Raw genomic sequence first — 25,919 nt, forward strand, 5'->3', positions numbered from 1 at the left:
AATAAAATCTTTAAAAAAAAAATAGGGTGGCTGAATGGATAAGAAAATAGGACCCTCAGCTGGTTAAGAGCTCGCTTGGGAGCACCAGCTCTGAGCAGTAGGGCTGCAGTTCGGATCCCACATTGAGGGCCAGTGATGCTCGCCCTCTACAGCTAAGATGATGAACAATAGCTTGACCTGGAGCTGGGGTGCTGTGAGTCGCCGGCAATGGCGTAGGCTGCAGCAGGGCTGCAGTGGGCTGCCATGAGCTACAAGAGTGGCTGGCAGCCAGTGTGAGCAGCTGGTAGCCAGTGTGAGATACCAGAAGCCGCTGTGAGAGGCCGACCAATGACTGGAGATCGATCTGCCTCACCTGGGAAGAGCACAGTGATCATACCAACATGGGCCAGTGAAGTGACGTCCTCCACAATTAGACTGAAGAACAAAAACAGCAATTTGTCTACCTGTCTGTTCCCCTTCCCCGATTTCTCAACGCTGTTCCCCTCCCCCCAATTCCCCAATAAAAATCTTTAAAAAAAGGAAAAAGAAAAAAGAGAATAGGACCCTTACATATGCTGGCTAAAGAGACTCACTTCAGATCGAACGAAACAACAGACTGAAAGTAAAGGGATGGAAAAAGATATTTCATGAAACTGGAAATGAAAAAAAAAAAAGAAAGAAAAAGGAAAGCTAGTGTAGCAATACTTGTACCAGACAAAACAGACTTTAAAACAAAGGCTATAACAAGAGACACAGAAGGACCCAGCACTCCCACTGGGTATTTATCTGAAGAAACCCAAAACATTACTTCAAAGGGATATGAGCATCCATGTTCATTGCAGCATTATTTACAATGGCCAAGATATGGAGCAACCTGGATGTCCATCAGTGGATGAATGAATAAAGAAGAGGTGCTATGTATGTGCAATAGAATATTACTCAGCCATAAAAAAGAATGCAATTTTGCCATCTTCAGTAAACGGATGGACCTAGAGTGTGTTGTGCTGAGTGGAGTAAGTCAGACAGAAAAAGAAAAATGTCATATGATTTCACTTATACGTGAAATCTAAAGGTCAAAATCAACAAACTCATAGATACAGAAAACATTTTGATGGTTGCCAGATGGGAGGGGGGCTGAGGATGGGTGAGAAACGGTAAGGGATTAAGAACTACAAATTGATAGTTACAAAATAGCCATGGGGATGTAGGGTATAGCATAAGGAATATAGTCAATAATATTGTAATAACTGTGTATGGTGTCAGATGAGTACCAGATTTATTGGGGTGATCATTTCATAAAACTGTCTAATCACTATGTTGTACACCTGAAACTAATATAATAATGTATGTCAACTGTAATTGAAAAAGAAAAAAAATGTCCGAAGAACACTACACAAAATTGGAGAGTGAGATTAGGTCTCCTAGTTGTATCCAAGTTGACCGGTAGTCTTCTAGCTCTTCATTTCTTTTGGTACCACTAACTATAACTATTACCTGGCCCCTGGGAAAGCTTCTATCCTGTCTTAGGTATAAATAAATCCACCTTTTCCCTTTGTTCAACAAAAGTAAGGCTGGAATGTATTTTAAAGGAATTTTTCAAGGAGACCAAAAAGGAACGTAAAGAAAAAGTCAAAATAAAAGGATAGAAATCAGTGTTTACAGAACACACATTACTTTTTCCTAACCACTAAATCTATCCACCAACTAGCAGTTTATGGGGTTCTAAAGTCCTGTGCCAATTCTTCACCCAGGTCTTTCTAGCCACACCTATTAATTTTTAAGTTTTGATTCAGCACTACCATTTTGGAATTTTGTAGAATGAAATGGAATGATATCGTAAAATGTACATAAAATATTAAATAAATCAGATTATGAGAGTGACGTCCATATTATGGTGGAGTGAAAAGACCCTTTAGCTTTTCCTCTTAAAGTTACAACAATTTGGACTACAATAATTCAACAGTAGATCCCCTGCTCAACGCACTGAGACATTTGAAGGTGTGTGTAGCAGAACAACCAGCGGAGGCCAGACTCTGGGCAGGATGGACTGGGACAGCAACTGCAATGTGCCACCTGCTGCAGCCCTAGCTGAGATGGTAGCACTGGAGGAGTCTGGCCCCAGCACTCACAGCAACCCAAAGGGTAGGAGGGGCAGAAGCGACATTCCAGCCTAAGTAGCTGGCACTTTGTTGTGGCTAAATCTGGTAACGGGCAGAAATATAAAACAGCGGTGTGGCAGCCACATAGTGAAGAGGCAAAGCTGCAGACTTGAGAACATGCCTCCCCTCACCAACCCCTTGCCCACTTCTTGTGGCAGACCTGGTAGAGGCAGAACCCAGTAGAGGCAGTGAAGATGCTTCAGATAGCACAGCATGGCCGGCAGCCTCTGTAATCAATGAGGCATCGCTGGGAACTCTCAGGCCTGGAGTCCTATCACCTGCCACATCCCGCCATGGCAGTGGTGCCCAGAGACTGAAGTGCCCAGGACACAGAGGGGATGCCCACCACCTTGGGAAATACAAGACATTTTCCACAACTTAGGTAACACTGCCCCAGGAGATCCTTGAGGTGCCAGTAGTGCCCGGAAGAGAAAACAAAAACTTGTGCTATAGCACCATCTACTGGAAAACAAAAGAAAGACCTCTATTTATCAACCTTCAGAATTAAGAGTAAAACAGTACTTAGAAAAGAGTTCCCTACCTCAAACGCCCAAGCAGAGAAACAATCCATTAAGCACCATGAATAATCAAGGTAACAAGGTAACACAGAAAGAAAATGAAAAGTCTCCAGAAGCCAAACTAGAGACATGGAAAACTGTGATTTAAATGACAGAAAATTCAAGATTGCAGTTTTGAAAACTTAACGCAATACAAGAAAAGTAAGAAAGGCAGTTCAGTAAGCTCAGGAATAAAATCAACTAACAAAAGGCGTACTTTAGAAAGAGATTGAAATTATAAAAAAGGAAACAAACAGCAATTGTGGAGCTGAAGGACTCAATAAATGAGGTGAAGAATGCATTAGAGAGCACTGGAAACAGAACAGACCAGATGGAAGGAGAATTAGTGAGCTTGAAGATAGAAATGACTCAGATGGAAGAAGAGAAAACGGAGAGTTAAAGAAAAATGAAGGAGCTCTATGAGAACTGACTGTTAGAAAGAGCAACATAAGAGTAATGGGTATACAAGAAAGAGGAGAGAGGGAGAAGGGAACAGAGAGCCTATTTGAACATATAATTAATGAGAACTTCCCAAACCTATGGAAAGAGCTGGAACCTTGAATTCAAGAAGCTAACAGAACATCTAATTATCTCAATGCAAAAAGACCTTCTCCAAAACACATTAGATTAAAACTGTCAAAAGTTAATGACAAAGAAACAATTCTCTAGGTAACCAAGGGGGGAAAAAAAGACTGCAACCTACAAAGGAAACCCAATTAGATTATCAACAAATTTTTCAGCAGAAACCTTATAAACCAGGAGAGGTGGAATGAAATATTCAAAATAAAGAGAAAGAAACCACCAGCCAAGAATAATACATCCAACAAAGTTATGCTTTAGATATGAAGGAGAAATAAAGGCTTTCTCAAACAAAATGTGAGGGAATTTGCTACCGCAAGACCTGAATTATAAGAAATGATGAAAGGAGCTCTTCTACCCGAAGGAAAGAGACAAAATATACAAAACTTTGAGTAAGATGACAAAAGTCAGAGATAGAAGTAGGACATTGCATCACTATTTCAGAATAGGGTATTGAACACTTAATTATAGCATAAAGGTTAAAGGGGTAGAACATTTTTAAAAGATGCTGTTCTTTTTCCAACTTGTGCAAATTGGAAACTAATGCACAGTGTAAAAGGATGATCCATGATAGCAAAAGCATAAAAGGGGAGGAGGAAAAGGACTGAACTTACACAGGTGAATGAAGATAAGATTCAATCAGAAGAAAAAAGACTATTGGGCGTATGAAACATCTTTTTACATAAATCTAACAGTAACCACAAAACAAAAATCTAGAACTGAGATATGTACCATGAAAAAAGAGAAACAGATAACAAAATCATAGAAATCACCAAACTAAAGTAGCAGACAGAAACTCAAGGGAAAAGAAACAGGGGAGATATATAAAAACCAGAAATCAAAAACATAAAAGGCTATAGTAAGTCCTCATATATATCAATAATTACCCTAAATGTAAATGTACTGAACTCACCAATCAAAAGGCACAGAGTAGTGTGATGGATTAAAAAATAAGACCCAATGATATGTTGTCTTTAGGAGAAACATCTCTGCTACAAAGACAAACATGGGCTCAAAGTGAAGGGGTGGAAGATGATACTTCAAACAAATATGTCATTCAGAGAAAAGAGGGTGTTTCTGTACTTATATTAGACAAAATAGATTTCAAGATAAACACAGTAACAAGAGACAAAAGTGAACGTTTTATAATGATAAAGGGGACAATTCATCGAGAAGACATAACACTTATCAATGTATATGCAGCCAACCTGGGAGCACCATAATATATAAAGCAATTACTAACAGACCTAAAAGAAGAAACTGACAAAAATACAATTATAGTACGGGACATGAATACTCCATTGACAGCAATGGATAGATCATCCAAACAGAAAGTCAGTTAGAAAATATTGGCCTTAAATGACACATTGGAGCAATTATACATAATCTATATTTATAGACCTTCCATCCCAAAATGACAGAATACAAATTATTCTCAAGTGCACTTGGAATATTCTCAAGGATTGACCATATGTGAGGGCACAAAACTCGTCTCAATAAATTTAAGAAGACTAAAATTATACCAAGCATATTTTTCGACCACAGTGGTATGAAAATGGAAATTAACTACATGAAGAAAGCTGGAAAAAAACAGAATAAGTGGAGATTAAACAACATTCTACTGAACAACCATTGGGTCAAAGAAGAGATCAAATGATACATTTAAAAAAGAGAGAAATGAAAAGGAAACACAATACACTAAAATCTTTAGGATGCAGCAAATGCAGTACTAAAGGGAAGTTTATAGGACTATAGTCCTATCTCAAGAAATGGGAAAACTCTCAAATAAACAATGTAACATTACACCTTAAGGAACTAGAAAAGGAAGTACCAAAAAAGTCCAAACTAGAAGTCCAAAGTAGAAGAAAGGAGGAAGGGAAACAATTAAAATTAGAGCTTAAATAAGTGAAGTAGAGAACAGAAAGACAATAGAAAAAATGAATGAAACTAAGAGCTGGTTCTTTGTAAAAGATAAATAAACTTTGAGAATGCTGTGGCTAGACTCACTAAGGAAAAAAGAAAAGACTCAATCAAAAATGAAAGAAATTACAATAGACACCACAGAAAGTATTGTACAAGAATGCTCTGAAAGACTATATGCCACCAGATTCAATAACTTAGAAGAAATGGACAAATTCTTAGAAATATGTAACTTTCCTAGACTGAACCATGAAGAATTAGAAAACCTAAATAGACCAATTGCTAGTAAGAAAGTTGAAATAGTAATCCTAAACCTCCCAAAAAACAAAAGCCCAGAACCAGCTGGCTTCACTGGTGAATTCTACCAAACATTCAAAGATTTAATACCTGTCATTCTCAAACTATTGAAAAATAATCAAAGAGGAGGGAATACTTTCTAACTCATTTTATGAGGCCAACATTACCCTGATACCAAAACCAGTCAAGGACAACACATAAAAAAAATTATTATAAAAGAAAAAATTGTAGGCCAATTTCTCTGGTAAACATAGATGCAAAAACGCTAACCAAAATACTAGTAAATCAAATATAACAATACATTAAGAGGATCATGCATCATGATAAAGTGGGGTTCATTCCAGGGATGCAAGGATGATTCAACATGTGCAATCAATCAGTGTGATACACCATATCAACAAAATAAAAGATAAAAACCATATGATCATACCAGCAGAAACAGAAAAGGCATTTTAGGAAATACAACATCCATTTATGAATTAAAAAACTCAATAAAATGCATGTAGAAGGAAAGTACCTCAATGTAATAAAACCCATACTTTTATATAACAAACTCTCAGATAATATAATACTCAGTGGCGAAAAACTGAAAGTTTGTTCTCTAAGGTCAAGAACAAGACAAGGATGCCCACACTCACTACCATTATTCAACATAGTATATATAGGAAGTCAAGAAATAAAAGGCATCTACATTGGGAATGAAGAAGTAAAACTGTCACTATTTGCAGATGACATGATTCTATATAAAGAAAACCCTAAAGACTCCACCAAAAGACTACTAGAAAAAAAAAACAAATGCAGTAAATTTGCAGATACAAAATCAGTATACAAAAATCTATTGCCTTCTTATAAAGTAACAATGAAATATCAGAAAGAGAAATTAAGAAAATAACCCATTTACAATTACAACAAAAAGGAGAAAATACCAAGAATAAATAAAAGAAATGAAGGATATATATATATATCCTTCATATATATATATATATATATATATCCTTCATATATATATATATATATATCCTTCATATATATATATTGTTGAAATTGAAAATGACATAAAGAACTGAAAAGATATTTCATGTTCATGGATTGAAAGAATTAACACTGTTAAAATTGCCACATTGTCTAAAGCAATATATAGATTTAAAACAATCCTGGGGCCGGCCAAGTGGCACGTTGGTTGAGTTGGCTTGGGACGCCAGCTCTGAGCACCAGGACTCCAGTTCGGATCCCACATGAGGGCCAGTGACGCTGTGCCCTCTACAGCTAAGACAGTGAACAACAATAGGTCGACCTGGAGCTGGGCTGCTGTGAGTCGCCGGTGATGGCGTAGGCTGCAGTGGGGCTGGCTGGCAGCTGGCGTGCGCTTTCGTGAGCTGGCAGCTGGTGTGCGCTTTCGTGAGCTGCCATGAGCCGCCATAAGCGGCCGTCTAATGGCCAGCGAGTGACTGCCTCACCTGGGAAGAGCGCAATGATAATACCAACATGGGCCAGTGAAGTGACATCCTTCACAACTAGACTGAAGAACAAAAGGACAGCAACTTGTCTGTTCCCCTTCTCCAATTCCCCAATGCTGTTCCCCTCCCCCAACCCCCCCAAAAAATCTTTAAAAACAAAAACAATCCCCATCAAAACCCCAATGGCATTTTTCACAGATATAGGACAGAAACATCCTCAAATTTGTATGGAACTACAAAAGACTCTGAAAAAGAACAAAGCTGGAGGTATCACACTTCCTGACTTGAAACTATACTGCAAAGCTATAATATTCAAAACAGTATGGTATTGGCAGAAAAACAGACACACAGCAATGGAACAGAATTAAGAGTCCAGAAATAAACACAGTCATATGTGGGCAACTAATTTTTTACGAAAGAGCCAAAATCATACAATAGAGAGAGAAAACTCTCTTCAATAAATGATGTTGGGGAAACTGGAAAGCCACATGTGAAAGAATAAAACTGGACTGCTGTCTGACACCATACACAAAAATTAACTCAAAATGGATTAAAAACTTCAGTATAAGACCTGAAACAATAAAATACCTAGAAAAAAACATAGACACTAAACTTATAGACCTTGGTCTCAGGGTTTTTGTGAACTTGAACCCAAAGTCAAGGGAAGTAAAAGCAAAAATAAATGAGTGGGACTACATCAAACTAAAAACCTCTGCACAACAACAGAACCCATCAAAAAACCAAAAATGCAACTAACCGAAAGGAAAAGATATTTGCAAGTGATACCTCCAATTAAGAGACTAATAGCCAAAATATATAAAGAACTCATACAACTCAACAACAGCAACAAAACAACAATCCAATAAAAAATGGACAGAAGGATCTGAATAGACACTTTTCTTAGGAAGATATACAAATGACCAACAGATATATTAAAAAGATGCTCAAATTCACTAGCTATAAAGGAAATGCAAATCAAAACCACAATGAGATAACCACCTCACACTTATTAGAATGGCTATTATCAATAAGACAAGAGCTAACAAGTGTTGGAGAGAATGGGGAGAAAAGGGAACCCTCTCACACTGCTGATGGGAATGTAAGTTAGCACAGCCACTATGGAAAACAGTGTGGGGGTTCCTCAAAAAAATAAAAAAATAGAGCTACTATATGACCCAAAATTTGAAAACACTTATTCATAAAGATAGAGGTTCATTGCAGCATTATTCACAATAGCCAAGACAATAGTCCTTCAAAGGATGACTGAAAGAAGGTGTGGTACATACATACAAGGGATTACTACTCAGCCATAAAAATGAAATATTGCCATTTGTCACAACGTGGATGGATCTCGAGAGTATCATGCTAAGTGAAATAAGTCGGATGGAAAAAGAATCATATGAGTTCATTAATGTGTGATATAAAATAGAAAGCAGCAAAAGAACAAGCAAAATAAACATACAAAGAAGTAAAAAATCCAAACTTATAGATACAGATAATAGAATGGTGGCTACTAGAGGGGAAGGGGATTGGGGGAATGATAAGGAAGGTAAAGGGGATCAAACACATGGTGACAGAACCCCAAATATCAAAAAGATACTCTCAACATGGTAACAGTGGTTATCTTTAAGTTGTGAAATTACAGCTAACTTTAAATTTCTTTGTGCGTTTCTGTTTTTCTAAACTTTCTATGGGAATATGTATTATTGATGACAAACTTATAAGGGCTCTGGATTACTACTCTGTTTCTAATATATCAGATCTAAACTCCACTGGTTATTTTGAAAAGGCTCTTTTAATCCATCTTTTGCCTACCTTAGTAAATCATAGTTTTGCCTCCAAATAGTCACCTTGTTCTTGAGCAGGAGGCATTATCATATCAGCTAAAGACATGTATGATCACTTCTTGTTTAGGAGTGGTGGCGCCCTGCCCTCTCTTGTCTTCTGGTTTGTATAGTGCTGGAGCCAGCGATGGTCCAACAGTGATCAACAAATTTATAGATTGTGACTGACTTCTCTTTCCAGATATATTTACCAGATGCTTAGTGTCTTCAGAGTCTGTTAGCAAATAATTGTATTGTTAAATCTGACAAAGTACTGCTCTTTTAAGATGTTAGCTGACGTTATTTAGCTGTCTTGTGGGAAGAAGTGGGTGTTGGGCATTGCAGCTGGCTATAGGAACAAGGTGATGGGAACACAGTGAGATATGGAAAACCTCAGTATTCTGTAAATCTGAGTGGGTTGCTTTCTTAGAGTGAATTTTAAACTTGGATCCTTAAGTTTAGAGGCCTATATAATAATAAACAAAATTGAGTGATTGAAATAATCTTTAAGGATTATAAATAACCCAAGTATACTAGTTAGGATTGACTACTAGGCTGTGGTGTATTAACAAATGGCTCTGAAATTGCAGTGGCTTAAAAAAATCAGGATTTATTTATTGTTCATATTACAGTCTGATGCAGGTTAGATGTCTCTCTTTGCAGTTCTTCAAGCAGTGTCCTTTTCCATTATTTGATGCCACCATCTCCATTTGTAGCCTGCTGAGTTGTGGCAGAAAGGGAAGACAGGTTGTAGGCAATTTGCACAGAATATTTTATCACCGTTCTTGAAAGTGGCATGTTCAGTTTCACCTACATTCTCATGGTCAGAACCCAGTTGTATGACCCCTAACTGTAGGAAGGCTGCTCTTTCTCTATGCCAGGAAAAATACAATGAAATAGGATCACATAGTATTGTCTCTGCCACACTAAAGTTTTAGAAGAATAAAATGTGCCCCTAACCATATCTTACAGATAGGCTTTGATTTTTTTTCTCTGTTTCCCCTCTCTCTAGTTTCCTTCTTTGCTGTTCTCTGCCTTTCTATCATGTTAAGCTGCCCATAGATGCAGTGGAATCAGTGGTAGCAAGTGAAAAGTTATCTTTCCCAGTTGCCTTCATTTCTTAAGGGACAAAAAAGTCTCTACTATAAGTATATACATCTTTGTTAGTAAAGCCCTTGGTGCAACTAAAATTTCCTCTTCAAAAATAAAATTTCAACTTGTTGCATCACTCATATTTAGTTTTCATTTAAAAACTGAGCAACTTGGAGTAGCATATTTTCATTGTTTTACCTAATCTATAAATGTCAACTTTTATTTACACTATTTATATAAAAAGATCTCGTTGTTACTGAAGAAATTTATTTATTTCTTACTCAAATCTTACTTGAGCTCCTATAATTTATTTCTTGCTCAAATCTTACTTGAGCTCCTATTATGTGCCAGATACTAGTCTAAGTATTGGGAATATAGTGGTGAAGACAGCGTTCCTACTGTCTTATATTCTGGTCAGATTTATTGATCACCAAGATTTGTGATGTTTGGTACAATGTATCAATTAGTAACCACAAATTAATTTTATATATACCAACTGTAAGGATTATAAAATTAGGATAAGCATCATAGGATTAGTGCAATGTAAATAGATTTATGGTGGTTGGTTTATAGAAATCATATCAATAGGAATAATATGGATCTATTTTCTTCTTTTAGTTTTAAAGAAACCCCCTATTTCTGTTTCTCAATATGCAAATCATCAAGCAATCTCCCATCGTCCAACTGGACAACCTCTCTCCCCAAATATGGTTCCAGGTATGAAGTCTTCTTTTTTTTTTTTTTAAAGATTTTATTCTTAAATTTTTATTTGAAAACCAATTTCCTGGTCATGTATTTTTATATAGTGAATAAAACATGTCATTTTTTAGTATCAGGATAAGTAAAGTAACATTCTTCTAGTTAATGTTACATGTTTTCAAATGACTGATAAAAGCTCAGGAAGAAGTAATCATTTAAAAATGCACATTGTCTAATGGATTATTAAAAGTAGAAGAATTATTTGTTCTGCTACTCTGGACCACATTCCCTTCCATCTCTGCCAGTCTGTAGAAATGAATCTTCAAAATGTGTTCAAATTTATCTCACAGAGGCTTTCTATAAATTACTCAATCCACATGTCTTAAACTCCCTACTCTGTACTTATGAATGTATCTGTTTTCTACTGAAAACCTGTTCAAATTTACAGAAATGTTCCTCTAAAATAAGAATTGATATGATTAAAAGTAATTATAATAAGGATCTGAATTAAGGCTTTGATGAGGAAAACGGAGGTGGGAGAAAGAAAGGTTATATCCAGGAGATACTAACAAGAAAAAAAATAAAAAATTAACAGTTTTGAGTTACTGATAGATTAAAATTACTTAGAGTATGGAACTTCTAAAAGCCTTACTGGATTTTGGGGATTACTGACAGCAATATAGCATTTGGAGGGAGGAAAGGAGTCATTCAACCTGTATCATGCTATTTTAGTTTTTCAGTTTCTGCCATATATCTCTTTGGTGATTAGGTTTATAATGAGTACTGGGGATGCTCACAAGGACTGATAAGTAAACTTTACATAACCAGAAGATTTGGTTAAAGAAATTAGCATAAAGCTTTTTTAAAAAGCTACCTGACTACCCAGTATCAGACAACAGTGTGTCTTAGCTTTTGTAAAGCAGGTCTTGTAAAATTCTTCTGCAAAATATGGCCATAACTGGATGTTTTTCTGTCATAGATTCTCATGGAAACCTCAATGGAAACCCTGGAACTTCAAAACAGAACCCTTCCAATCTTTTTCAGCGTTTGATTCCAGGCCCAAACTTGGAGAGTGAACCCAGAATTCAAGCAGAAATACTAAAACAGGCTACCAAGGATAGAGTCGGTGATTTCCATAAGTTGAAGCAAAGTAAGAATCAGTTGATGAATATTATGCTGAAAAGATTTAAGTATAACATGTTTGTTTACAAATCTCAATTAAGGTCTTTATTATTATAATCTCTAATGAATCTATATGCATATAAAGAAAAAGTATGATGGTGATAAAATTTTTGTAAAAGCAGGTTAAGTAAACTTTTAAAGACTTAGAAAACTCATGTTCACCAATGTTAAATAATAAATTTCAGGTGAGTTGATTTTCTTTTCAATTATAGTTGACATTCAATGTTATTTTATATTAATTTCAGGTGTACAAGTGTATGGTTAGACATTTATATAATCTATGAAGTGATCCCCCTTGATTAGTCTAGTATACCCATCTTGCACTACACATAGTTATTACAGTATTGACTATATTTCCTATGCTGTACTTTATATCCCCATGACTATTTTGTAACTGCCAATTTGTACTTCTTCAACCCTGCACCTACCTTTTTCACCCATCCCCCAAAAGTCCCTTCCATCTGGTAACCATCAGTTTGTTCTCTATATCTATGAGTCTGTTTCTGTTTTTTGTTTGTTTATTTTGTTCTTTGGTGAATTCATTTTTTAAAACGTTATTAGTCCTTATGACTGTAAAGGTTTTTTTTGAGAAGTAAGGAAAGATATATATTACTAGGCTAGTGAATGAAAATGTTGATTAGAAGGAAGAAAAGATAGTTTTGAAAAATGGATTCTGAGAGAAATGTAGACCTTGGGAGATTGCCATAGTGGAAGGCTCAGTGCTGCTTCCTTTTTCATTCCCTCTAATTGCAGTTTCCTTCATTTAAGACTTAGGAGAGAAGTGAAAGAAGTTAAACATATTCGTAGTACTGTGTAATAAGTATGACTGCTTAATTGTTTCAGAGGTATTGATTTTGATAAATGGACAATACCTGTTCATTTGTATAACTCTGGTAGATTCTCAGGAAGTATAAGAAAAAATTCTGGTAGTAGAGAGATTTAGGGGCAGGACAGTGTCTCTTAAACTATATGAGACAGCTTCCTTCAACTCTACTTTTTACTGCTTCTGCTTTTTAAGGCTTCTTCCCTTGAACTTCTGAACAGACAGAATGTCTAAAAGCTCCAGTTTGCCTTTGTTTGCTTTTTATGATGGCTTCTATGGCAACAACTGTTCAAAGCAGTGTTTAGGCAGCTATTTGTACCCAGGTTGCTTGTACAATGAGAACTGCACAGTGTTACATTTTTTAATCTATTCAAGATACTTTTATTGATCTTATGGCAGTTATTCACATATCTGCATCTATATGAACATATAGTTTGTACTTTTAATTGACTTTCCTTCCTTGATATTTAAAAGCATATCCGTATGTCTTGACTAAAGTATTATATGAAAAATGTTTTTAGCTACAAGAATATGGCTAACATTTTAAATACAGTGAAAAAAACAATTTCTCAAAATCTTGGTGGGGTATTGACCTGAAAACTTTTACCTTCAACAAAAAGAGATTTAGAGTGAGGGTATTACTAAATAAAATATTTTCATTTGATCGTTTAAGATTTTCTTCTAAACTTATAGTTTATCGTATAACATTTTTTATTGTTGCCTTACACGTATTTTTTTTTTAACCAATCTTTGGGCAAATAATGTGATTGGAAAATAATTACCAGGAAATTATTACCCTCTAAAACTCATTTTTAAAAGAGCCTATTGAACTTTAAACACTCCAGATTCTTTTCAGTGTATATGTAGAGTTGAAATCAATGTGAGCACTATTTTGTAATTTACTTGGACATTATTTCTTACATGCATTTTAACCTATCAAATAGTTAATGTTTGTCATTTTAAATATTTTATATATATATATATATATATATATTTAAAATGTATATTGTGTGTGTGTATACACACACACACACACACACACACACACACACACAAACAAACACACACAGAGACACATGCAGATATCCCATTGTGCTTAGGCAATAGTAGTTCATTTAGTTCTACTTTTTTGATTATTTAAATTATTTCATATTCTCTCATGTTAGTTGTTATAACTATGAATATCCTTTTTTCAAATTATTTCCTGCTTCTCCTACTTTGGGTATTCCTTTAAAAGGGTAGTCCCCGGAGCCCGCCCAGTGGCTCAGTTGGTTAAGAGCTCCTTCATGAGTGCGAGCTCTGAACAACAGCGGTTTGAATTCTGGCCGGAGCTGAGCTGCCTCTGAGCTACCAACAGGTGGCAGGATGGCTCAGCTTAAAAAAAAAAAAAAAAAAGGTAGTCCCCAACCTGAAATTACTAGGTCAAAGTATTTGACTAGCTTTATGGCTCCTGTTATACTCGTCTATTGTCAGATTATTGTTATACATTGTAGAACAGTTTCACAGTATCACTGGAGATGTTTAAATTTATTTATTTCCACATGGCCTGACCACGTTTACTTTTTAACCCTTTGATAGGGCATTTAGAATATGATTCCTTAAAGATGATTTAATAAGCATTTACTTTCTGGTGACCTGTTCATTTTTGTGAGGAATTTTACTGTAATTATTTCTTGGTATATAAACTGTGCATCAGTTTTGACCACTTAGTCCGGTAACTTTAGAAATTGATCCTGTATCTTTGTATCAAACCTTTATAAATAATTCAGATACTGACCTTTTATAAATTACCACAGTTTTTCTCTTTTGCCTTTCTTGATATGAGACTATTATATTTTATCATGTAAAAGTATTTTTTTATTAAAAATAATTTTTAAATTGAGGTGAAATGCACATAAAATTCACCAAAGTGTTCAATTCAGAGGTACTTAGTACACTCACAGAGTTGTGCAATCATCACAACTGTCTTGTCCTGTACATTGTCATCACCCCAAAAGAAAACTACCCATTAAGCAGTTACTGCCCATTTTCTCCTACCCATATTTCCTGGCAATGACTAACCTGCTCTCTGACGCTACGGATTCAGCTATTCTGGATATTTCATATAAAAGAATCATATAATACGTAGCCTTTTGTGTTTGGCTTCTTTCACTTAGCACATTGTTTTTAAGGTTCAGCCATGTTGTAGCATATATTATTATTTTATTCCTTTTTATGGCTGGATAATATTCAGTTGTACGAATGCATTACGTTTATCCATTCACCTGTTGATGGACATTTGGATTGTTTCCACTTTTTGGCTATTGTGAATAGTGCTGTTAAACATTCATTTACAAGTTTTTGTTGAACACCTGTTTTCAATTCTTTCAAGTATATACCTACATGTGGAATTGCTAGGTCATATGGTATAATTCTATGTTTAGCTTTATAAGGAGCTGCCAAACTTTTCTACAGCAGCTGCACCATTTTACAGTCCCACCAGCAATGCTTCAGGGTTCCAATTTCTCCATGTGTTTGTCAGCACTTAATCTTTTTCTTTTTTTCTTTATTTAATATTGCTATCCTAATGAGGATGAACTGGTATCTCTTTGTTTTTCATTTGCATTTTCCTGATATCTAATGACATTGAGCATCTTTTCATGTACTTGTTTGCCATTTTTGTATCCTCTTTGGAGAAATGTCTATTCAGGTCCTTTGCCCTTTTTTTTTTTTTTTTTTTTTTAAGCTGAGCCATCCTGCCACCTGTTGGTAGCTCAGCGGCTGCTCAGCTCGGGCTGGGAATCGAACCGCCGCTGCTCAGAACTCAAACTCTTGAGCGAGCTCTTAACCAACTGAGCCACTTGGCCAGCCCTCCTTTGCCCATTTTTAAATTGAGTTGTTTGTCTTTATTGTTGAGTTTTAAACGTTCTTTATATATTCAGGATACTAGACACTCATCAGATATATGATTTGCAAATACATATTTTTGCCCATTCTATGGGTTGCCTTTTCACTCTGATAGTGTCCTTGGATGCAGAATTTTTTAATTTTGGTGAATTTTAGTTTATCTATTTTTTCTTTTGTTCATGTTTTTGTGTCCTATCTAAGAAACCTTTGCCAAATTGAAGGTCATGGAGTTTTCCTGCTATGTTTTCTTCTAAGAGCTTTATAGTTTCAGCTTTTATATGTGGGTTTTTGGTGATTTTAAGGTAATTTTTGTATATGGTGTGAGGTAAGGATACACCTTTATTCTGAATGTGGGTATTCAGTTGTACCAGCACTTTGTTGAAGAGACTCTTCTTTCCCGATTGAACAGTATTGCCATCCTTGTCAAAAACAAGTTGACTGCAGATGTATGGGTTTATGCTGGACTCTGAACTCTGTTCCAGTGCGACCAGAAACCAGTACCACACTGTTCTGATTACTAACACTTTGTAGTAAGTTTTGAAGTTGGGAAGTATGAGTCTTCCAATTTTGCCCTTCTTTATAAAATTATTTTGACTATTTGATACCTCTTACAAGTCCATGTGAATTTTAGGATCGCTTGTTTATTTCTAAAAAGGCAACTCAGATTTTAATAGAAATTGCATTGAATCTGTAGATTGCTTTGAGGCATATTCTCATATAAACAATATTAAGTCTTCCAGTCTATAAAAATGGGATGTCTCTCCATTTATTTAGGATATCTTTAATTTCTTTCAGCAATGTTATGTAGTTTTCAGTATATATATCTCGTGCCTCCTTGGTTAAATTTATTCCTAAGCATTTTATTCATTTCGATATTATTTTAAATCAAATTGTTTTCTTAATTTCCTTTTTAAATTGTTCATTGCTAATGTACAGAAATATGACTGAATTTTTTTTCTTAGCTTTTAGTTTTAAATTCTTTTAATGCAATTTTCTAAGAATGTACTTATATTTGGTTTCATCTTAAAGATTTAGAATATAGTATTTTCATTATTTTAGAAATATTAGGTATGCATTAGTGTTTATATTATATATACTTATTTCATATGCATTAGCACATATATAAACATGTATGTGTATATATCTAAAGTAAAATATTTTTAACATGATTCAAATTTTCTGTCTGTTTTACAGCAACGGCATTTTTTTTTTCTTATTACCTTTTGAAACTCTTTACCCATTTCTCTCCCCATCTCCCATCTGACTCTGCAACTACCAATGCGTTCTCTGTATCTATGATCTTGAGGTTGGTTTTTGTTTTAGATTCCATGTATAAGAGAGATCATATGGTATTTCTTTTTATCTGTCTGACTTATTTCGCATAATACCCTCGGGTCCATTCTTGTTGCAGATAGCAAGACTCATTCTTTTTTATGGCTGAATAATCTTCCTTGTATATAGCAATATCTATATCTGTCTATCCGTCCATCCGTCCATCCATCCATCCATCCATATAGGTTGTTTCTATATCTTTGCTATTGTAAATAATGCTGCAATGAACATGGGAGTGCATATATCTTGTTGAGTTAGCGTTTTCATTTTCTTCGAATAAATAACCCAAAAGTGGAATTGCTGGATCATATGGTAGTTCTGTTTTTAATTTTTTGAGGAGCCTCCATACCATTTTCCATAGTGGCTGCACCAATTTATATCCTGCAATTTAGCTGAAATTGATACAATAGATTTTTATTTGTATATATTCAGGGATACCCATCTTGACTGTTATGACAGCCTTCATTTCTTCTATAGAAAATCATCAGTCCTTCCTTGGGCATAAGTATACTACTCAATTTTAATTTATTCCCCTCTAATTGATTATTTCACCTCTTTGAAATTTACAGTGATCCAAAATAGTTTTTCTCTATCCTGATAATCATTTGTCCCAGGAGTCTTACCATTTATTTTTCCTTTGTGGTATTTACTTGTTTACCACACATACACATTAAATTATTTTACTGTTTTTAACCTATCTCTAAAATTTTCCTTTTTTCCAATTCTTGTTTTTATCCCTAGCATATGATAACTATTCTTTTCTTTCTTTCTTTTTTTTAAGAAATTTTATTTGGGAACAGTGTGTTTTTCCAGGACCCATCAGCTCCAAGTCAAGAAGTTGTCTTCAATCTAGTTGTGGAGGGTGCAGCTCCTTGGCCCATGTGAGAATCGAACTGGCACCCTTGGTATCATGAGCCTGTGCTCTAATCACCTAAGCTAACCAGCCGCCCCATAACTATTCTTATACTGATTCTGATGTGTGTGGGTTTTTCCTGTACCACCAAGCAATTTCCTGGCTCCAACAAGGTGTCCTACATTCAACTCAATTCTCACACTATCTACCTAGAGATCGCCTCAGATCTCACAGGTTAAGGGCTCACTCCTACAAGACTGCCACCCCCTCACCCACATTTCAGACACCAGTTGCAAGTCTAGGTTGTTGCCTGTTCTTCTGACCTCCTGTCTGTAGATCTGAGTTTCCAATACCCCCCTCCATGGGTTTGATTAATTTGCTTGAGCAGCTCACAGAACTCAGAGAAACATTTTACTTACTAGATTACCGGTTATCAGTTTATATTGTAAAAGGATATAACTCAGGAACAGCCAGACAGAAGAAACCCACAGTACAAGATATGGGGCAACAGTGCATAGCTTCCATGTTCACTCCAAGCTCTTTACTCTCACCAAATTACATGTTCACCAACCAGGAAGCATTCCAATCCCGTGTCTTTTAGGGTTTTTATGGAGGCTTTATTACATAGGCATGGTTGGTTAAATCCACCATACATTGGTGAGTGACTCAACATCACCTTCCTGTAGGTCAGGGGAGTGAAACTGAAAGTTTCAAGCCTCTATTTGTGTGGTCAGTTGGCCTAGCAACTCATTAACATAACAAAAGAAACCTTTAAGACTCCTATCACTTAGGAAATTCCAAGGGTTTTAGGACCTCCACTCCAGAAAAGTGAGACCAGTATCTTTATCACGCATGGGTTTGAAGACTATTGTTTTATAATTATTTGAACCTACCTTAAAGTTTTTTTAAAAACTATTTTTTTCTATGTTCTTCCAGAAGGATTTCACTATTAGTTTATCAAGTTCTATAACTAGACCTCGAAACCTTAATGAGTATTGAATTAAAGCTACATATCAAATTGGGCAATATTGTATTACTGTCTTTATATCTAAGACTTCATTTATTCATGCTTCATCCTAGTCTTATACTTTTCTTTGAGTAAATATCTAACTTTTCAAGTTAAATTGTTAAAAGATTTAACTTTTTTTCATGACTTAAAAAGGGAACGTTTTTTCATTATATTTTCAATTTGTATATCACTATTATGTAGATTATAATTTACTTTTTGGTATTTCTCATTTCTTGAAACTTTAAATTAGTTGTTCATATGTCCAATACATTTTTTTTAATAAGGAGTTAAAAAGATATACCATGATGTTAACTATGAAAGTGATTATATTTAAATGTTTATTTTCCAGAGGGTAAGCTCTGTCAATGAAAAAAACATCCAGTTTAAGAGAAAGCTTATACGAGTTTATTTGAGCCAAACTAAAGACAATTTCCAGGAAGCAAAATATCAACAGATTGAGAAAATGCTCCGCAAAATGGCGGTTTGCAGCTTATTTTATATGTAGAATCAAAGGAGAAAGGTTACATGAAATCCATTGGTGGTAGATTAAGGGGGTGGGAGAAAGCAAAACTGGGGAAATCTCTGATATTGGATAAAAGTAAATTGGAGAGACAGGTACTTATTTTACATAGATGGGTGGATAGTTAATAGTTCACTTTTTACAGCACTTAGAAATGGTAATCAGGGGATAAGAATAATAATGAAGGGTTCTATAGTTTCCTGCTCTGGGCTGGAAAAAGGGAGTACTGACATTCCAAGGGCATGTTATCCTAGATGCAAAAAAGACAGTAGACAGGCTCATTAAGATAGAAAATGACCTGTGTCAAGGAAGCTACAGACTAAAGATGTGACTTCCCTCCATGGCCCACCTTAGTTAGGAATTTAAAAAAAAAAAATTTTTTTTAAGATTTTATTGGGGAGTTGGGGGAGGGGAACAGTGTTGGGGAAATCGAGGAAGGAGAACAGACAGGTAGACACATTGCTGTTTTGTTCTTCAGTCTAGTTGTGGAGGACATCGCTTCACTGGCTCATGTTGGTATGATTATTGTGCTCTTCCCGGGTGAGGCAATCGGTCGCTGATCATTGGTCGCCCGCTCATTGACGCTAACAGCAGCTCTCGCAGGCTGCCAGCCGCTCAAGCTGGCTGCCAGCCACTCATGTAGCTCATGGCAACCCACTGCCGCCCAGCTCCAGGTCGAGCTGTTGTTCACCATCTTAGCTGTAGAGGGCGCAGCGTCACTGGCCCTTAATGTGGGATCCAAACAGCGGCCCTACTGCTCAGAGCTGGTGCTCCCTAGTGAGCTCTTAACCAACTGAGCCACTCAGCCGGCCCTTAGTTAGGAATTTTTATGTTTACATCATCCTGTGTGGTTATTTTCAGTCTCCTGAGCTTATCAGGTTTAATATGTGGCCTCTTTTCCATCCACAACTCTATTTAGTCATAAAGGGAAATTATTTTTTAAGTGTATTTTTGCCTTATAACTTTCTTTTTTTTTTAACCTTATAATTTTTTTGCTTTTATCCTTCTCAAAATCCTATTTGCCTAAAAAAATTCAATAAAGTAGAGGAATTATTTGAAATAAACTTTTAAGGTACATGGAACCTGTAGAGATAATCTAATGCCCTAAATATTCAAAGTGTAAATCAGTGGGCCAGTAGCATCCATATCACCTGTGATTGTTAAAAAGATTTCAGGCCCTACCCTAAACCTTATTTATATTTACATTAAAGTTCACTTAAAGTTTGAGACTTCAATGTGATTCCCTCGTTTTACAGACAAGAAAATTAGATCCAGAGAGTTTAACTTGCTTGAGGTAAATAGTGGGACAACCAGGACTATTATCTGGGTCCCTTATCTTCAGGGTCACTGCTTTTTTCACTGTATCATACCACCTTTATACTTTTGAAATTTTGGGAAAATTCCTTAATATTTCTTTTTCTTACTCTATTTGTAGCAAACTCCTAATCATACTTTAAAGCTGTGCTCTGCTGTCACCTATTTGATAAACGTCTCCTTCATATGCATATCATCTTAACCATGTCAATCACTCTCTTCTCATACTACTTCAATCCATTGAACACACTTTCATTAATGTATAGTCCATATTATTCTGTAATTAACCACTGTCGGGGAGGAAAAAGTTTTCCTTGACCTTCTTAGGGTCCCTGACTGGGTCTGAAAATTAAACTAATATAGACAGATTAATGGGAGAAAAACATACAAATTTATTTAATGTAAATTTTACATGACAGGGGACTCTTCATAAGGAAATGAAGACTTAAAGAAATAGTTAAACCTGAGTGTTTTTATGCTAGATCTGATGAAGAGTGGGAAGTTGTGGAAATGCTATAGGACAAAGGGGATGAAGTAAGTGTAGTAAACTGGGAGAAACTTAGCAAGGTTTATTTTTTTAGATTCTTCTCCGTGTTCCTCTATCTTATATATAAGGATATTCCTTTCCTCCAGTATAGGGGGAGCACCTCTCACATGAGGGTTTTATGACCTGCTTCAGAAAGTCCTTCCTGCACGTGCCATTTCTCAAATTCCTTCAGCTTGAAATATAGTAGTCTGTCCTTATCCACAGGAGATACATTCCAAGACCCCCAGGGGATGCCTGAAACCACAGATAGTACCAAACCATATATATATATATATATAGTCTATGTTTTTTCTATACGTACATACCTATGGTAAAGTTTAATTTATAAATTAGGCACTGTAAAAGATTAACAGTAACACCATAGAACAATTATAACAATATGCTGTAATAAAAGTTATCTGAATGTGGTCTTTCTCTTTCAAAATATCTTATTGTACCATACTCACTTTTTCACTTAAAGGAAGCACTTTACAGCTTCTCTTTGGCATATCTGAATTGCCAGCACCACTACTCTGCGCTTTGAGGCCATTATTAAGTAAAACAAGGGTTGTTTGAACACAAGCACTGAGATACTGTGACAGTCGATCAGATAACTGAGATGACTGCTAATTGACAAATGGCTGGGTAGCTTATACAGTGTAGATACAGTGGACAAAAGGATAATTCATGACCTGGGTGGAATGAAGCAGGGTTGTACAACTTTCATCACTCTACTCAGAATTGCGCACAATTTAAAACTTATGAATTTTTTATTTTTGGAATTTTCCATTTCATATTTTTGGACCAAGGTCAAATGCAGGTAACTGAAGCCACAGAAAGCGAAACCATGGATAACGGGGGACTACTGTATTTAACATGCCAAGGAGCCATATTTTGGGTAGTAGGTCCTGAATTTCATCGTTCACCTGTCTGAAACTTCCCCAAGAAGTTTCATAGTCCAGAAACTGAGTTGGTAGATTGTCTCATAACCCATTGAACCAGTCTCTCAGTCCTGGGCATTGCTATGGAAACAAAAGAAAAACAGAGGTTAATGGTTAGAATAAACGATGAAATCAGTTTTTTAGTCTAGAAGGCATGCAGTTGAGAAGATTTTCTTGATGTTGGCATTTTCAGATGGAATGAGGACAGACACTGGCAATATGATAGCTCTTCCTGGTTTACACTTTAAATGTCTCTGGTGATGTCATCAGATGACCTGGCAAATTTTCTAAGTGGCTCAACTATTATGGTGATTTCTCTAAAGTTTATATCAAAATTTCTAGCTTTAGCTTGCAGGGCTTTGGGTAGAGGGCATTTTTAATTTTTAGTGATTCAGAAACAGAAGGGTGGGAAAAAAATTAGAAACCTGAATTTGGAGAATTGTAGCCAGATATTGGAAGAACCTAGAAGGATTCAGGATCCAGTCGAGTTCACAGGTAGCAAATAAAGTCTTAAGGACAATAAATAGGACTAAAATGTAATGCTTACAGGAGTGTGTGTACTATAGTTTTCTACTGAAGCTTCATTTTTCTCTCTGTAGTCATCCCCATTTCTATTAAAGATAATCAGAGTAAGACTAATTTGTTTGCAAAATAAGTCAAGTCTCATTAAGCTTGGCCTGATTATTATATATAAGTGCAGCAAGAATAGTGATTGACCACATAGGTCTTTTGAGTTTGCTGCAACTTTTCATAAAGAATCTCGGACTTTTAACAGCCTCTCTGGGAGATAGGAAGCCAAGCCAAGGACGCTCTATCAGATTTTGCCTGCAATACCTATAAACTTATATGAATTCCTCTCTTTTCAAGGTTCCTAAGATAGATTGAGGTTCCTAGGCTTGCAGGAAGTGAGTGACCTTCCTTAACTCACCTTTAAGGCTGGAAACCCTGTATGCCAGGTATACGCTGGCTTTTGCAAAGGGGGCTTTATAAGAATTGATTCCTTAAAGTCAACCTTAGTTCTGTAAAGCTGTCTGGTCATATCTGATTTTATGCATCCTTCTCAAGTATGACATTCTAGTCAGACCCTTGGTAATATAACCAAAGTTTTCAAGTGTGTCCTATTACAAGGAGAACAGATTCTTAATTGAATTTATCCAAATAACTATATTGCCATGAAAATAAGATTACTCACTAAGAGTTTCTGCATTCTGGAGATATTGGGTAGGGAGAAAAAATAATTGTTGCATTTTTATTCCCAGAGATATACTTTACCAGATTGCTGTAAGTTGTAGATAGCTTAAAAGAAAAGAGAAAATGATTTTCTTAAATCTGAAAAACAAAACATTAGAGAACCAGCAGTGTTGGGTAGTTTATCCTGAATTCTGTAACTGTTTATCTTTCTTCTCTATTAAAGTAGGAATAACTTCATGAGGGCAGGAACTCTGTCTTATTCTTTTTATTTACCCAGCCTCACGTGTGTAGTAAGCATTTATTAAATATTTGTTAAACTTATTGCATTAGTTTTAGAATTTTGTGTATCTGTAGATAGTCATACAATCAAAATGATTACTTGGTCATAAATTATATTAATATATAATTATGAGAACTTTCCTACTTTTAACTTCTCTATTCTAAAATCTTTAGCCCTAAAACTTTTATAGTCTTTCTCTTTTCTTAATTGTAGTTTATCAATTGTTTAAATTTTTTTATTTTTCAAAACCCAGCTACTAATTTTGTCACTTTTTAATTTCTAATCTGTCTTGTACGTACTTTATTTTTTGCTACTTGTGACTTGTCACTTTATTCTCTTTTTAAGTTTTAGGTAGATACTTAATTCTTCACACTTCTCTTTCTTAATAATATAGTCACTTAAACAAACTTTTATTGAATGCCTGTCAGGGAAAACATTATGCATTTATAGCCACAATTTTTCCTCTTGTTGTTTGGTAGCGTACTTTAGTTTTTATATACTATATCTCCATTTCTACTGTCTTTTAAGAATATTTTGCCATTTTATTCTGATTTTGTTCTTCAGGAAGAAGCATTAAGGGCATTTTTTTTCCTCTGCGGTTTTAACTGTTAACTTCATTTCTCCATCTGTATTTAAAATAGGCAAAAGAGAACATTTGGAATAGCAGATGATGGACTAGCCTATTTGTTCGTTAGATACATTGAGGCTTATAGAAATTGCCAGGTTTTAGCTGAATTTGAAGAATGTGATCTTGTGTTAGGCTAGTTCTATGTGTTTTGTTTCCAAAACCTTGTTAAATAGCAAAAACAATCTTTTGCAGAGATTGAAAACCGATGACCCATGTCCATATCCAGCCAACATGTGAGTTTTGTTTGGTCCATAGAGTGATTTTTAAAAATCTGAAATAGTTGCCAATATTTAAAAATCAAGAGATTTCACATAAAATTCCCAATATCTGGATTCTATTAAATGAGAATGATTGACATAATCACTGGAATTGATTATGACTATTCCTGTAGAATGAGACTTGCCATGTCTCATTTCTTATAACCCCATTCTGACATAATACATCCATTTATCTTACTTGTCTGGTGCTTGTTGTTATTCAAATATGTGGCCTTTTTCAATAGTGTGAAAATGTAGAAAAGAAACCTGTGGTTGATCCAGGGCAGTGGCTTAGCCATTTGGAATCCATGGCAGTATAGAAAGGTTATACTGCGGTTACTTACACTCAGCTTGAGAGGTAAGTATTAACTGAAATTTAGCAAGTAAGGTGCATCAGGCTGAGAATAATATTGAAAAATGGTAAATTAGGAGATTGTGGTCTTGAGAAAAGATACTATATTGAAAATGCTAGGGATAGAACACTTATAACAAGGCCTTGTTGATAAATGGAAAATATGAAGTGGGGAGAGGAAGAAAGAATCTGAGAATGTACAGGAATCTCTTTGTCCTGTTTCATTGCTTTTATACTTTGGAGACAAGACAGATATAATCTCAGTTCATATGTCCATCTGATTTTACTAGAGACCAAAGCTGTATGGAGAGATCAACAAATGTAAATGATAACAGAAGTGTAAATAAGTAATGAATTTAAAAGTACTTGATTCTATATATACAAAATGATATGCTGTTAGAGTAAGTTGAAAATTTTATTGAAAGCACTAATTATTTTAGATATGGAGCGTACTTACACGTTATACAGTGATCACAATTTTTTTGGCATGGTTTGTTATACTTGGAAGATATATTTGGGTTGGTTTTATTTAAAATGTAGAATATAGGCTATATGGTGACACAAAATATAGTTTAGTGGATACTTTAAAGAATCCTGGAGGCATACTTCAAAGAAATAGACACCTCCAAAGTAGTTAAAATTGAGAATCCGTGGAGGGCCCACATGTTTGCCAGTTAAGAGGGACTTACCCTATATATACAGAGGGTGCCAAAAGAATGTGTACAAGTGGACACTTTGGTCAGTGTTGCTCAAGCAATAGTTCGCCATAATCAGAAGTGTCTGGACGCTGATGGTAACCACTTTGAGTATCTCTTGTAATTGCAGAAGTCAAACGTGACTTGTATTCATCTTTTGTTATCGGTATATATTAAGTACTACAATTTTAATAGATTTTTCCTTTCTTAAAATATGTATACATTTTTTTGGCACCCTCTTTATTTGCGTTGAGTAGAGAAAACAGTTTATTTCAAATCTCAGCCCCACAGTGAAAGTCACAAGGACAATTACTCCAAATAACTAGGTGATGATTGTTGATCGAGCTGCCTATCATATGGACTGTTCTGTGTAGCATGCTCCAGGGTGCATAGCAGCAGGGATTTATTTATTTAACCATGGTTAATGATCCTCCTGAACAACACTGGAGAGACAAGCTAGTGTATCAGAGAATACGTGATTTTCTTTTATATATGGATCTTTTAAAAGGATTTTTCAACTTGTGGTCCACGTAGTTTAGTGAAGTCACCTTTGACATGTTCACTCTGA

General features: G+C 35.4%; 1 protein-coding gene across 4 annotated transcripts in view; it reads left to right on the forward strand.

The window, feature by feature from the left end:
• Positions 1-25,919, forward strand: part of GOLM2 (golgi membrane protein 2) — a 97,266-nt gene that overhangs the window by 55,033 nt on the left and 16,314 nt on the right. For 2 of the 4 annotated variants that reach the window (XM_019645016.1, XM_019645018.1), the window contains exons 7-8: positions 10,482-10,580; positions 11,542-11,712. In XM_019645016.1, coding sequence (XP_019500561.1) covers positions 10,482-10,580; positions 11,542-11,712 — 270 coding nt within the window. Of the gene's footprint in view, positions 1-10,481; positions 10,581-11,541; positions 11,713-16,647; positions 16,760-24,239; positions 24,281-25,919 lie in introns of those variants that run through there. The other 2 variants (XM_019645017.1, XM_019645019.1) reach the window with 2 other exon arrangements.

The sequence above is a fragment of the Hipposideros armiger genome, unplaced genomic scaffold, assembly GCF_001890085.2.
Source record: "Hipposideros armiger isolate ML-2016 unplaced genomic scaffold, ASM189008v1 scaffold_92, whole genome shotgun sequence".
NCBI classification, from domain to species: Eukaryota; Metazoa; Chordata; class Mammalia; order Chiroptera; family Hipposideridae; genus Hipposideros; species Hipposideros armiger.